Consider the following 15,214-nt stretch of genomic DNA (forward strand, 5'->3'; position numbering starts at 1 on the left):
CAAAAAGGACATGAAAATATTTTTTTAAAATAGCAGAGAAAAGCAAAGGATGCTTAAGTAATCATAGGAGTCAAAGAGCCCAGACTTCAAGAACAAATCTAAGACTTTTTAGATTTGAAGTAAGACTGGATGAGGTCCTTCGCCAGGAAAAAGCGCTGAGAACTTATGTTAAGGACCACAGGGTCACTGCTCCCGCTTTCTCCTACTCCAGATCTCACAGGACAGCAAGGGGTTCTTTCCAGCACTGTCCTCATGAATAGGATGTTCTGTCTAAATTTGCCTCGTTTAAGTGCGAGGGACTGCAATATATTTCTGAAGATTAAACGGGCTTTTACCTGTGTTAATAACACCATTAGTAGGTTTCTACTTTACAGCATCGCTACTTGAACCCCAGCTATTAGGTTTATTCGGCGCACACACAGGGACACGCTGGCTAAACCCTGAAGCTGCCCCTTTAAACCCACAGCACTTTCTAACCAGCCCCGTATTTTAAAGGGTAAAAAGCTTTCCAGAAAAGTCAAACACATTCCAGCGACCGCAGATCCGTTTTTTTTTTTTTTTCCAGGCGACAATTTTCTTGTGGACCTGAGCACGCTGCTGAAACCCGGGGTGGGAAACGAAAAAACTAGAGAAAACTGCTCCCCTACTCAAGAGAAAAAAAACAACAAACAAACACAGAACAACAAAAAATTAAGTAAAAAAAAAAAATCGAGTAAAAAAGAATTACAGTGAAAAAAACCCCAAACCAACACACACAAAAAAAGAAGCGTTAAGGAAAACCATAAAAGTTTCAAGTGCAGACCGGAGCCAGCTGGGGGGTGGCCGGACGGTCCCGGCGGCGCGGAGGGGGCGCGCAGGCGGCGGGGCGGGGGCAGGGGCCGGGGCAGGGGCGGTCCCGGCCCCGGCCCCGTCGGGGCGGGGCGCGGGGAAGTTTCATTGCGCGGCGCGGGGCGCGCCGTGGGGTGCCGCCGGCTGGGCCCGCGCCGTCGGGGCGGCGGGCGGGGGTGAGGGGGAGCCCCGAGGGGGCGGGCGTGTGCGTGCCCCGGGCCGGGGGTGCGGCGCGGCGCTGGTTGCATGGGCTGCCGCCGGGATGCGGCGGGAGGCGTGAGGCGGCGCGGCTGAGGCGAGGCGAGGAGGGGACGGGCGATGCTCCGCCGCCGCGGCGGCTCCGCGCACGGGCGGACCTAGGAGCGGCGGTGGCGCGCAGAGAGGGATGGCTCTCCTGCCGGCTGGCCGCGACCCCCGCCCCGCCGCGATGGCCACCGAGGTGGTGTGCGGGCTCACCTTCCGGCTGCTCCTGCCCGTGTGCCTGACTGCCGGTACGTCCCTCCGTCCGTCGGTGGGTTGCCGGGCGGGTGCGCGTCCCGGGGCCGCGGGACCGTCCTCGCTGCCCGCTGGGGCCGGCGACTTGGGGGGATGATGCTCTGTTCTCCTTCCTCGCGGCTGCTCCCGCATTCCGCTATTTTCCCAAGAAACTTTGAACTTGGCAGCTCACCCCTTATTTCTTACATATTCGTTGTTATTATTAGTAATAATTTTTTGTTGCCGTCCGCCCGGGGGTGCGGAGCTCGCACGTGTGGCGGGGCTCTGCTTGCTGCCGCAGCACCGGCTCCGCGGCTCTTCACTCGGAAAAAAATTGCTGCCTGCTCCGGTGCCCCGCATCCTCGGGGAAGGCGTGAGAGAGAGGAGGATTCGGTGCTCGCCCTCCACCCGGTCTGGCTCATCTGCCTGTGAGGGTTTCGGGGGTACTTTGTGAAAGCGGCGGGTGAGCGTCTTTCAGAAGGAGCAATTTTCTAATTCACGGAGGCTTCCAGGAGGGACGTTTCTCTCTCTTTTTTTTTTTTTTTTTTTTTTTTTTTTTTGAGAGAGAGAGAGAGAAATTTCAGTGTGTTAAGTCGCGGGACTGAGCAGGCGGCCGTCCAAGAAACGAATTATTTTTGGATGGAGAACTGCAGTGTCCGGCCATGGGTGAATATGTTAATATTAATCCGTGCCTTCCGCACAATTTGAAAATAAAACTCCGAATAAGCAACGATTACTCGTTAGATGTGTAGGACGACGGCCTCGCCTCGAAAGCCCTGGTTACGGATGGCGGCTTGGCCAGGCGGCCGCGCCTGGGGCTGGTGCCCGCCCGGGCGGCGGGGGGCTGCGGGGCGGGAGGAGGGAAAGCGGGGCCGGGTACAGTGCCCACCGCACCCTCGGCGGTCAGCCCCGCGCCGCGCATCTTCCGCGGGCGGCGGAGCGGTGCCGGCCGTACGTTGCGCGGCCGCCGCGGGGCTCCCGGGCTGGTCCCGGCCGCCGCCAGCCCCTTCCCGGCGGCGCGGAGCGGCGCGGAGGCGGCCCCCTCAGCCGCCGCTCTCCGCGCCGCCTCTCCGGCGCCCTGGGACCGGGCTGCCCAGCGGCCTTCCGAAACACGCAGCCTGTCCGGGGCTTTGCCCTTGAGGAGCCCCGCGGTGGCCTGGCCACCGCCTCTCGATCTTAGCATCTTCCTTCCACCCGTGCTTTTGCTCCAGGTGCCTTCCACTGCCTCGCACTTCTCCTTCAGGAGAAGCCCGATGCCGACCTCATCCTCAGCCCTGCCGGAGGGATGCAGGACCCAGGTCTCTCCCTGGTGCCTGGCAGTGTGCATCCCCCCCTTGCTTTCATGGACTGGGAGTGAAAATGTGCTTTTTTTCCCCATCTCTTTGCCTGAGGCGGTGGCGTGGTGGCTGCTGTCAGTGGGGTTGTACGAAGGGTGAGATGGAGGCAGCTTTCCAGCCTGCCACAAGCACCTGCACCCACTTTCTGCCCTTTCCAAAGCCTGTGGCCTGCATACAGGTGGCTGACCTTGTGCTTGGTGGCCACCACTGGGGCTTGGGAGGCCACGGTTCCCCAGGCCCAAGGCAGGAGGTGAGGGGTCCCTGCCTGCTTTGAGGCTGTCCCTGAGAGACTGGGTGTCAGTGCCTTGGTGGATGGTGTGCGGAGGAACTGGTTGGTGGTAGATGGGGCAGGCGGTGAGTGGCCTTCGAGGCCAAGGGGTGGTGATGCCAGGCAGGTTTTGCCAATGCTGAGGCTGGGCATAGGGCACCCCCTGTTTGAAACCTGTTGGGCCCCATCCATATTTTCTTCTGAAAGATGATTGGGTTGTGGATGAGGATGAATTTGCTGGAAAGACGCGTAGGGAGAAGGAAAGATCCTAGAAGATAAGTTGTGTTCAGGTGAAATTTGTTTGTATGACTCCTAATAACATAATATCTAGCAGTGATATTAAAATAGCGGAGGTGGTGTTCTTTCAGATGCTTACTCTGGTTCTTGCCAAACTCTTTCTGTATTAAAACAAGTTCAGATAAAATTGTTTTGCCGTCCCGATTCCTAATGTTCAGTAATGCAGAGGTACTTTCGCATTGCAGTAATACCAACACAGATGAGAACTGATGTTGTCATGAATTGCTTATGGTTGTAAATCATATTCATCTGAAGATTAATTGAAATATAAAACCTGAAGGAGGGACTTCCCGTCTTGAGTATGAAAAAAAAAATCTCACTGCGGAGCTTTTGGTTTTGGACCTAGTGATCCCGTTCGGTTGGATTCGAGAGAGGAATCAGTAAATGGACAAACAGCCTTTCTCTTACCTTAATTTACTGTGTCTGTAGGTGTTATTCTTTTCCCCTTTAACAAGCTGTTAGCGGAGTCCTCACTAACGTGAAACCTAGTTCAGCCTGCTTTACTTCTCCACTCTTGCATCTGCACCTGAGTTATCCCTGAGCCAATGCTCTCCTCATTTCCAAAGCATCAAGGCAGTGTTTTGTGGGCTTCTGGAAAAAGGCTTTTTAGAGTTCATATATCAGAGTGATGGGTTTTTGTATGACTTACGGTGAGGCTACATCCGCAGCTGAAAAGCTGCCACGAGGACTCACTGTGCAGAGTGATGCCTTGTGTCTCCTACCCCTGTCTGGGCAGTGAATGTGTCTGGCTGTGCCAAAAAGGTGGAAATACGGAGTTCTTTTGTTTCAGAATCCGTGCGTGTGTGATTTTAAAATGCTAGATTACTGTAGTTTCTTATTGTGGTATAATTTGCTTTTCTGTTTCTAAGAGTAGAAAGTAACTAGGTTGGAGAGCCCTGACGAGGTGCCCGGTGGGCAACAGCAGCTGTGGCACACTCGTTAAAAATAACACACCTGCAGAGCTGAAAGAGGGTTCTTTAAATACTTTAAAAATGCCTAATGCTTTAAATCCTTAATACTTTAAATACTTTGTTTTAAAAGTAAGTAAAATTAAATACTAATGCTAGTTGTCTTTGCTGGTATAAAATACTTTCCAAGCGTTTATTAGTACCATGTAACTGAGAAAACACAATCCCTTATAGGAATTTTTTAGGATCAGATCTGTAGCACTAAAGAGTGATCTTGTGCAGGTAAGCCCAGGTGTATCTATTTAGAGCTCAAGAATGACCTATCTTGAGTGTCTGCTGAAGACAGGAAATTTAACATGCACAAAATGAAGGACTTTGGAGATTGAAAAGCTGATTGTAGGCTAAGACTTCAAAGTTGATCCACCATCATGTTATTTTCATGATAAAATCTTATGTTCAGTCTGATGCAAACCTGGAACTGAAATGATAACTCACAGTAATGTGAAACTCCCCTGCACATAAAGTACTGCTTTCTGACATGAGAAAGAGAGAATTGGATCTGTTCTTGTGGGTGTGTTTTTTTTTTTTTTTTAGTGAGATTACTGCTATGTGATATTTTCCTGTATCTTAGTAGTATGATGCTGAAAAAACAAATAATAAAATGGAGGACAGGGAGCTTTTGGCACTGGTGGTAGGAAGTGGGCTTTTTGTGTTTTGTTTTTTGAAGCTTGAGCCTCGCATGAACGTGTCTTTTTATGTTACGCATATGAACTTGAAACATGCAAAACGGAATTTGTCTCTCTGAAGTAAAGCATTGGAACAACCTTTTGCTAATTGCTTTCTTTGGTTTATAAAGACTTGAACCACAAAGTTGCGGTTTACATCTCTTCATAACAATTTTTAATTATTCTGCTTCCAATTGTTTTACTTCACACACAATTCATTAGTTTTCTTTTAAGCAAAATATGATATCAAATGGGGTGCTGGGAATAAAAATGCTTAGAGAAAACAGCTTTCTCTGGTTTTTGACTGATGCTGCTGGACGGCATGTTATCAGCAAATCAGCTTTGGTGAGCTAGATGCCTGGCCCAAGTACTTCCGAGACATTACAGTTGCTTTCTGAGCTCAGGAATTTTGACCCAGATGAAGTAAGAATTCTAGGAGCTTCTAGAAAGTTGTTTGTTTGTTTGTTTTGAGGGGAGGAGCACAGGTATCAGTGTTTGGTAAGTTATGGCAGGTAAAAAGAAAATACTTCAGAGTTTTTGTAGGTAACAGAGTTCAGATGTTAGCTGGAAGTTTTGACTTGTTTCTTCAAGCCAAATCTTTGAACTCCCGGTAAATAGTGGGAATTGCTTTTATTTCTCCTTTCGGTGACCGTGATTCATCAGAATGATATTGAATGAATCAGAATGATCATCTCTTCAGGATATAAATGATGTGTTACAGAGAATATTTTTTAAAGCATACACAGTATTTTCAAAACCATGTATATTAAATTGTTGGAAGTACCTCAACAGGACCGCAGTCCTTGTTCTTTCTTGGAAGGAAAAGGTGGATTCCAGCATGCTTGGGTGCTCTTTGACTTCTACCCCCAAATTAACAAGTATTGATGGAAACTTTGGAGGGGAAATATCTGAATTGCTACATTAGCAGGTACTAAAATGCTGTTAAAATTATGTATTTTAAAAAGTATTTCAGAATCCAATACCTCCTTATATGTTTTGATGCTTTGAATTATTACTATTCACATTTTCTATAGATAGAATAAGTTGGACAACTCTGTAATATTAAGGCAAGTCTGTGGACTTTGTGTTGATGTTGTGTTGCAATTTTCAGGCTACTGAATGATTTTTATGTGGCAGTCTGTACAGGTGATGTCATGGTGGTGACAAAGCAAGTTGTGATGCAGGACTGTTCAGACTAGAGGGTAATTTGCATAGTGATGTTGCACGAGACAGTATATGTATATGGGTGGGTATGTATACATACATATTAAAAAACTCTGACATATTTTTAAAGTTGAAACAAATAAGTGAGAGTGCTGCTTATTATGCCTAAAAATTGGCCAGTTACTGAAAAAACGGCAAAGAAAGATCAAGCTGATTTTTTTTTTTTTTTTTTTATTTTTGATGTTGTCATTATGGTGACACTGGGGAATATTTATTATGATGTACTGAGAAGAATGGTAGGGAAAAGCATGAGAGAGATTCTCATAGACTTCCCATTACATTTTAAAACCCTGTTGTTGTCCCAGAACGCTCATAAAAATATTAGTCATAGCAAAAAAGAAGTCTAGGAACCCCTTAATGGGTAGCATGCTAAAAAAAAAAAAAAAAAAAATTAACCTAGATGCCAGTTTGCACAAGAGATCCTAAAATGGCTGTTAGGTTTCCTTCCCCTCACCAAATGTTTTAGAAATTTATCTGGCTTCTTTTGTTAAAGGAAGTTTTGCCTAGTTTGGTAGGAGCAGGTGAAAGGTGTCAAAGGGAAGAAATGTATACAGCCTTGCAGGAGCAACATTTTCCAAGCTTGTAGGCACAGAGGTAGATTTTCTTGTGCACAAAAAGCAAATGTGCACAAGAAAAAATTTGTATCTCTGCAGCTTCCATCTTAGGTCAATTAAGATCCAGAGAAGAGTGTTTTGGGGAGAGCGGGGAGGCAGTAGTCGCCTGCAAACACAGTGCTCTCTCTCTTAATAGCCATCTCAGGTTGACTGTGTCTTCTTTTCCCCTAGCATGCAGGCTGGGAAACTCTGTTTAAAGATGCATCCCACAAAAAACGGGAATATAAATGTCTCTCCTTAAGTTCTCACCACCTCTACTTATTTATCCTAACCGTTCTGTTAAGTGGTTTGAATCCACTTAATGGTTAAGATGAGGTAAAAAGAGAACCTATGAATTTGCAAGCTTTAGGGATTGCCTGGTAAGTAACTTGTTCTACAGACAGTATTGGGCTTAGGAATGGAACTCAGTGGAGGCAGCTGACTTGGAGAGAGTTACTTGGAGAAAGTGGACAACGTGCCTGATGGCTTGTAGGAACTGGAAAGCATTTGCAACTTTTATTGGTAGTGGCGGAGCTCACGGGTGTCCATTGCAAGTTGTGTCGTGTGCAATTTTCTTTCTGTCTTTTAAACTGCAGCTACAACACTGAGCTGTATTCTGTTGTTTTGTTTTTTTTTTTTTTTTTCATCAGAGCTGTCAGATCATAGAATGAAATGACAGAAGTGTATGTATTTTGGAAACAGATAACTTGTTGTTTTGGGGATGTTTCTGAGGGAGATCAAGGCAGAGAATTGTGCCGTTATTGCACTTGTACATGTGTAGCCACGGTGCTCTTTCATTTCAAGTAATTTGCTAAAAAGTCCAAAAATGTGGGAGACAAAAATTGTAAAACAGCAGGCTAGGGGGATGGAGTGCAAAAGTTTTAACCATTGAAGGACTAAAATAATTTCGTAGTGCAGCTTTACCAGCATATTTGTTGGAGTAGCAGAGTTGCAAGGGCTGGCAAAAGCAGACTGACTTCAGAATGACTGGCACTGCTAAAAAGACTCTCTGAAAGGGAATATCGTTAAATGGATCCTATCTGAGAGGGACTTGAGATGATGCACCCCCTTCATAACATTAAAACCTTTTTCATATGTAAAGCTGCTGAATGTTTACACTCCAGTTTCTTTCCTCTCTCTCCCTTTCTATTTCTCTTTTCACATTGAAACGATAGCCTTTGTGAAGCTGAAGCTCTTCTTTGGAGGATAACCTTTCACTTCAAGAACTTCTCCTCTTGGACTACAGCACTCTAACAAGCAGACTATTTGAAACAGGCTGGTTGCTTTCTGTCTGGAAGAATGTTGTTAGCAAGTGCTAATTAGTGAAAACGTCTATGTAGTCAAGTAGATCGTACAAGTCTGTGTAATATCTTTAGGCAGTTCTAAAGATACTGTAAGTATGACTCGCTAAGCTAGTAAAATCCTTTGGATTTTTTTTTTTTTTGTCCCTCCTGCTGCAGCAGATTGGTCAATATTTGTTACTAAATCGATGCAGATTTTTTTTATAGGGTAAAGGTTTTCTGTAACATTACTTCTCTGATCACAGGTCTTCATGCTGTCACCTTGACAGATCTCTGAAGCTAAGCAGATCAGAAGCTGGTAGAATGCAGATGAGTTTTCAGAAAAAGCACAGGTGTCGCTGGCAGGAATATGAGTGATGGAGTCCTCTGATTCTTGTACTGAGAGAAACTGGTATCCTGCAAGTTATTTTGTCAGATAAACCAGCTTAAGATTTTGAATGTAAAAGAAAAAAAGCCCACAAGTTGAATTATATAATATCTTTTTTTTTTGATGCGTTTGTTAGAAACCTGTCCTTTGATGCATTACATTCAGGATGTGGTTGAATTAATGTGCTTCTCTTCTTTTCTTGAGAATCTTACCTGTCCATTTCCTGTCTCGAATAGGCAGTTGTAAAACCTGAATGTCACATTAAGGTTGCTATTCTGTATCTTAATTTCTTTTAGATCTTTAATTCCAAGCTGCAACATTAGCTTTGGTAATATCCTGTAGCAATGAATTCCACTGGTGAACTCCACTGTGAATAAAAAGGAGTACTCTTTAATTCATTTTCAGTTTGTTGCCTTAGTAAATAATCCTTTGGATGGGAAAAAATTTGTATAATCACTTAAATCAACAACAGTCTAGTGTTCTATTTACTCTAACACTTTAGAATAACATTTGCAAGGCATAAAATCAACCGTTAAGATTAACTGTAGAAATTAACAGCTCCGAGTTTCCTATCAATTGTCCAGTTCTTAAGAGAAAGGGATGAGGATTGTGTAAATCTGCTATTCCCTCATAAATGAAGAGTTTTAGGATGCTATACTTTTGTAATTTAATCATTAGAGAGTGCAGCGTAACACTTCTTCTCTGGCTTATTCATGTAGTCTTCAGTTTGGAAGCTCTTTTGGAAATGAAGTGAAACTTAAAAGAAGTGATTTTGTGTGTTTGTGAGTGATACAGTAATCACTCCCTTTTTGGCAAAATACCATAAAGCACAGGATTGCAGACATTACATACTCTGTCTACTGTTTCCAAGACACTAGTTTGTTAATGTAGCTTGACAGAACCCTAACTTAAAACTGAAGTGTTTAAGTGGTATTAGAGTGAGGGTCAATTCTACCCCTTGTTCAGAAGTTACATGGGAGATGGAAAATTATTTCCTTAACAGCTAAGGGGTTGTGTTCTGGATTCTCACTGTGCTGAAGGATACTCAAACCTTGCATGGGTAAAGAGATGCTCAACAATTGCTGTCTTTTCATGCTAATGCCATTCAGTGGTCTGTATGGTGATGTTTTTTTGGTAAAAGATGTGCTATTAGAGAAATTAGCTCTGGGGTAATTTGAGGAATTTTGGAATACATGACTGCTAGCAAGAAGCCTTACAAGTTGCAAGTATTTGTTTAATCTTTAGCTTTTGTTAAATACAGATAGCTTTTGCAAAGGCTGAGAAAGGAATGATCAGTGAAACATATCGGATAGTCAGTGTACCGCCCCCGCCTTGTAATCCGAAAGTAAGCTTTTCTCCAAATAGGTAAATCTCCGACTGTAAAACATGATGCTGATTGCAGCATTATGTGTCACTGATATTGTTCATTTGCTTGTCTAGGAAATCACCTGCTAATCTCTAGCAAACCAGCACAGTGACATTTACTGTGAATTTCGTTTTAATACATGCTCATATGTTGGAAGCTGTCTAGCACATGCGAAATGTTGGTGTAGTGGCTGCACCTGTTTTGTGTTGTGTTTTTCTTCCCTTGTTACTTTGTGGCTTTTTATGACATCCCTCAGAAGAGCAGTTTCCTGGTCACTGAAAATAGATTAATTCATAAGCCAAAGGCAAGTGAGGGAAATTTGTCTTCACAAATCCTGATTTATGTTGAAAACTTTTACTGCCGTAAATAAATATTAGCTCATGTTGTCATTTTGTTGGCCTACTTCTATGAGAATATTGTTCGACAGTATTCATAGCTGTAATGTGATTACTAAAACGTATTTCAGTTCATCAGTCCTTTGGTCAGTGCTTAGAATTTTAAAGACCTGTCCTGTTATATTCCTTAATAATGCTGATTTTTTTTTTTTTTTGACAAAGATACATGCTTGCATCCCCTTCTGCAAGATGAAAAGAAACTACGTTTTTTAACCTTTTAGAACTTACGTCAGAGACCACATTACTTTCTGGGACGTATGTATTGCAGGACATCCTTTTGGAAGGAATGCCCTTTCAGTTGCAAGCATGAATTTATAATTGCTTTCTACTTTTTTCATGAGTCATTGGTAACATCAGTGTTTTCTTTGATGACAATAACTATGCTTTTGTGTAGAAATTCATAGAGAATTATTTACACCTTATCTAAGTGCTAGATTATAAAATTGCTTTCTTCAGGTTGTCATGCTGCGGGTCAAAGAAATTCTGTTGTGATACATGTGCCACCAGCCAGAGAAGCTGCGTGGTCTTTTTGATTCTTCCTCTTCTTTCTTTATTCTCTAGACATTTAACACACATCAAATTACTTTTCAGTTTGGAGAACAAAGATCCGTGAAACATGACTGGTGTCTCTTATTTGTTAGCTAAATGCTAGGCATGTATATTTGCAGTATAGTGCTATGTATATAATAAATACAATTTCCATAGATTATTTTCTCTAAATTGAAAATAAATCAATATGCAGCTTTTTTTTTAAAAAAAAGCTTGGGCTAAAACACCATTCCTCTGTTCTGAAAAACAAAATTTCTGGTAAAGATAGTCAAGTTTAGCACTTTCTTCCATCATTTCAGTGTATAATTAAGCAAAAAAAAAAACCCAACTCAGTGTGGTACTGAGTTTATTTGTCTCTTTGTGAAAATATGTTTCAACTGGAAAGACCATAATGTCCGTAGTTCATTCTTTTTACTATGTTTCTTCTGATGAACCTGTATATAGTGTTCGATGTTGCGTTTTCTCTGACCTTGTTGGTTGTTTTCTTCTGAAGTCTGGTCAGGTTTCTTCTAATGGAACAGAACAAAAGCCTCTCCTATGGTTTTAAAGATGTTTTATTAACCATTTTCATACATTTGCTGATTAGGAGAACTCTGTGATTTACTTCTATGATAAATGAGCTTCTCCTTCTTGCCTAATGTGACATCTTTATTTTGCTAAGATTTCATGTGCTTCTTAACATATGGAACATTAGTCAGGACCTTTGATCTTTTTTTGGGCAAAAGTGTACATGGCCATATTACTATAAAAATACATTTCTCTTCTTGCTCTTGAAGAGGAGCCTGCCGTTTCTTTGGTGTGAAGTTGTGTTCGAAAGTCTTTCTTATGGGAGCCAACTGCCATGCTTGTTAGCATGACAGGTTGTACAGCTCACCTCACAGCTTCACTGTTTCCTTACTCTCAGATGAAACGACCGTCATATTCCCTAAGATACAGCACAGAAAACACAATGGATGGAGGGGAAAAACCTAGCCAGCCACACAAGTCGTATTTACTCTGTATCACACAAGACTTAACTTTACTCCTAGCTCCTTTTGAAATAAATCCAGTAATTGACTTCATCTCTTTATTTAATGGCTGGTTGCTCTAATGATGGGCCTTGTAATATTTAGAAGTATTAGTATTCAGTCACATGTATTTTCCAACAGTTTTCTTCAAGTGATGCCTTTGTCATGAGAGAAGTCCCAAATCTGAGGCAAAATAGAAGGAATACTGTGTATATATACAATTTATTGATATAACGTATCTTAAAATAACCTGCTTTGGTGTTTAACCTGTCAGCCATTTGTTCTTACTGAACTGAGTCAACAGACTCAATCATCATCCCCTTTAGCGTACATAAACATCAAAACCTGTTCATCATAGTTTTGCATTGTCATCTGCAAATACAGCATCACAGTTGCTCAAAGTCCTTTATAAATATGTTTCTTGTTAATTTGCTGAAAGCAAAGGTAAACATACTCTTTTTATGTGTTTTTAGCAGGTTCTTGCAGTTTACTGTATCACTGTGATTTTAAGCAAAAAAATGGGTTTAGATGCAATAAACTTATATGAAATAAAGCACTGTCAACTTCTGGCAGCCTCAGTAAGCCATTCCTGATATCTACAATTTTGTCACAGCATGAAGAAATACTGAGGGGTGTAAGACAACCGCACTGTGCCATTTTCAGAGTCTAGAGATGAGGATTGACCTAAGCATTGAACAGTTTACCTCTTCCTGTGGAGAATTCCACATTAAAATGTTGAAAAGAGGTAATACACAAATCTTGTTTTCCTACAACTTAGCTGGTCAGTGATGAGCTATGCTGGCAATAGTAAGGAAATGGCAGAAGGTCCCAAATGATCATAGTCTGCTCCAGAGGATGAAGCAGCTGGAATTGCTAGAATTGCAGGAGGAGGATGTCAGGTTATTTCCTGCCTGTATTTTCTGTTACTGTATTTCAAGGAATTCCATTTGTTTCTTTCCCCGGCAGAGGAAGCTGCTTTCCTGTTGCCCTTGAAATGGAAAAGCAGCATGATTGTTCAACGCTACACAATATTGCAAACTGAAAGGAACAAGAAAGTCTCAGTACCAGAGTGTACTGCCTGCATACTTAATGCATGTTAGTTGTTGTTGAAATACACTGAAATAAGAATGGAGCAGTAGTTTTTTTAAAAAAAAAAACACAAAGGAAGAAATAGCTGAGTCACTGAAAACAGCATTTGCTTTGAGGAGAAAGAATAATGTTCTTCTGTGGGGCGAGTAATTCCATAGTTACTCAGTTTGGGTTTCTCACACATCCTTTTGAAGCAGTTGAGGTTGGCTGCTCCCCTGCAAGGTTTCTGGGGTAATTACAGGATGGGCTCTGGTATATCGCTGTGTTTCCCTCTTCGTAACATCCCAGGCTGGAAGAAGGCACCTAAGGAGGTCTTCTCCAATCCTCCTGCTCAGTGCAACACTGAATTTAAACGTGATTGCTCAGGGCTTTTTCCTGTTGGGTTTTGAAAGTCTCTGAGAGTGGAGGTCTACAATCTCTTCCAGTGCTTAGTTAGCCTCACAGTGATTGGTGTGGTGTTTTTTTTTTTTCTTTCCTCTTCTTACATCCTCTCGACTTCAGTTTGTGGTCATTGTCTCTCATTACTCACCTTTGTAAAGAGCCTGGCTCTGTTTTTTCTGTAACCTCCCTTATGTGTTGAGGGGCTACTGTGAGGTGCCCCAAAGCTGTCTTGTCTTGGGGCTGGACAAGCCCTGGTTCTGCAGCCTCTCCTTGTGGGGCTTTAAGCTTCAGCTCCAACTGTCTTGGAGGCCCTCCCCTGGCCTTGTTAAAGGCTATCAACGTATTTTTTGTCCTGAGGGGCGCAAAATTGCATATAGTATTTCAAATGTGGTTTAATGAGGTTTGAGAAAAGTGGAATAATCAATTCCCTTGGCTATGGTGCTGTTGGTACAGCCCTGTAGCTTACAGTGAATTGCCACAAGGGAGAACTGATAGAAAACTTTTTCACCTTGTTTGAGTGTGAGAAAGTGAAAGTAGACATTGACCATTTCATTGTTCCTTAAAAGAAAAAAACAACCCAGAACTTCTGAACTGTGATCAAAGGATCATAAGTAAAAATAAATTGATGTTGGATATTGTATCTGAACAGTCGCCATTGGTACCCAAGCATAACTTGTTTTTTTTCTGTCTTGGTTTTGATTTAAGGAGCAAAGTGTTTAGTCTTTATAGTAAATCCTACACTCTCTCCCCTCACATGAAAATAGATGCCTAAATATGTTATTCAAGATGACCTGCTTATGGCTTTTGGGTTTTGGTTCTGAACTGTATAGCAGCAGGTCTTGGAAATCCTGCTGTGATTTCTTCAGTCTTTCTCTAAACTCACTGGTACCTCAAATTGCAGAGGGTCCAATTTTCCATTCTTGGTTTTAAAAATAAATTTAAAAAAGACATAGCCACAGCCAGTATCTGTAGGACATGTTCTGATTTGCTATGTTGTAACACATACAATATGCATTCAGCGGCTCAAAAAAGTTGATCTTGCGTTTCTCAGCTGGAAGCGCTGGTTATAAATGAATATTATTCTGTAATATTGGCACTGTCATCTGTCACTGACTTACAATGAGCAGAATGATAAACTGATGCAAGACCTACACCATTTCTTCTCAATTCCGAGAACTATCCAATGTCGTCATTCTCTAAGGGTCTAACTAGCCAGTAAATTATTGGCATTTTTTTTTCCCAGCAATCATACTTGCATACTTGAATATTTTTAATTAGTCAGTATTTCTTATTATTCTGCAAATCACTGACAGCCAATTTGTTTTAAAACCACAGCAAAAAATCAGTTCCGAATGTTTCTGTCTTACGTTGTTTTCTCCTAGATGATCTCCATCTCATGTACTATTGACAAATCACTTTTAGCAGTAGTTAAAAGTGCAAGCTGGCTTGCATTTTGAATACATGAAGCACTTGGTGCTAGTCATTCACAGAATCTCTTGTACGGGAGTTTATAGATCCAGCAGAATGAATTATTTCCAAATTTTTGCCTGAAAATGGCAAGATTTATGTATTTCTTTGACTGTAGTGTTTAGTTAACTCTGCTGCCTTTAGAGGGTTAGCCCACTGTATACTGGAAATTCTCTTTCATCCTGAAAAAAAATCACAGGAGATGTTTCAGTTTAACCATATGAAAAGCTGAACTGTTCATTGCGTGTAGCGTAGCTAGCCTTCATTTGATAAAAGGCAAGTTATTGATACCAGAAGTTTCATGCAGCGACTGTTTTTATTCCTGTTCTGTACGCATCTGCCCTTAGGTAACAGATGATTTCAGCATGGAAAACAATAACCAGTTGTATACTTGTAGCTGCCCAGATGACTTTTCTGAGGACTATTTATGCTGTTGACTGTCGTAACTGTGGGAAATGTCCTCATGTTTCCTGTAGCTTAGCATTTGCATTTTTCCCTGTCTGCATCTGGTGTTCCTGCCTTTCTTTGAAAGATTAACACCACCCCCCGTGCAACACTACAAATGAAATATGTACTATGTCATCTGAGCACATCATTGCAGCAGCATCACACTTGATTGTTCTTCTCATTTGGTTGCC

The 15,214-nt window shown here is 42.3% G+C and overlaps 1 protein-coding gene across 3 annotated transcripts in view; it reads left to right on the forward strand.

Moving 5' to 3' along the window:
- Positions 1-1,255: 1,255 nt before the first annotated feature.
- Positions 1,256-15,214, forward strand: part of PIEZO2 (piezo type mechanosensitive ion channel component 2) — a 319,421-nt gene continuing 305,462 nt past the window's right edge. For all 3 annotated transcript variants that reach the window (XM_086609198.1, XM_086609196.1, XM_086609197.1), the window contains exon 1: positions 1,256-1,319. In XM_086609198.1, the coding sequence (XP_086465324.1) occupies positions 1,256-1,319 (64 nt within the window). The remainder of the gene's footprint in view (positions 1,320-15,214) is intronic.

Source organism: Tauraco erythrolophus, chromosome 3 (genome assembly GCF_009769465.1).
Source record: "Tauraco erythrolophus isolate bTauEry1 chromosome 3, bTauEry1.pri, whole genome shotgun sequence".
In the NCBI taxonomy this organism is placed as follows: domain Eukaryota; kingdom Metazoa; phylum Chordata; class Aves; order Musophagiformes; family Musophagidae; genus Tauraco; species Tauraco erythrolophus.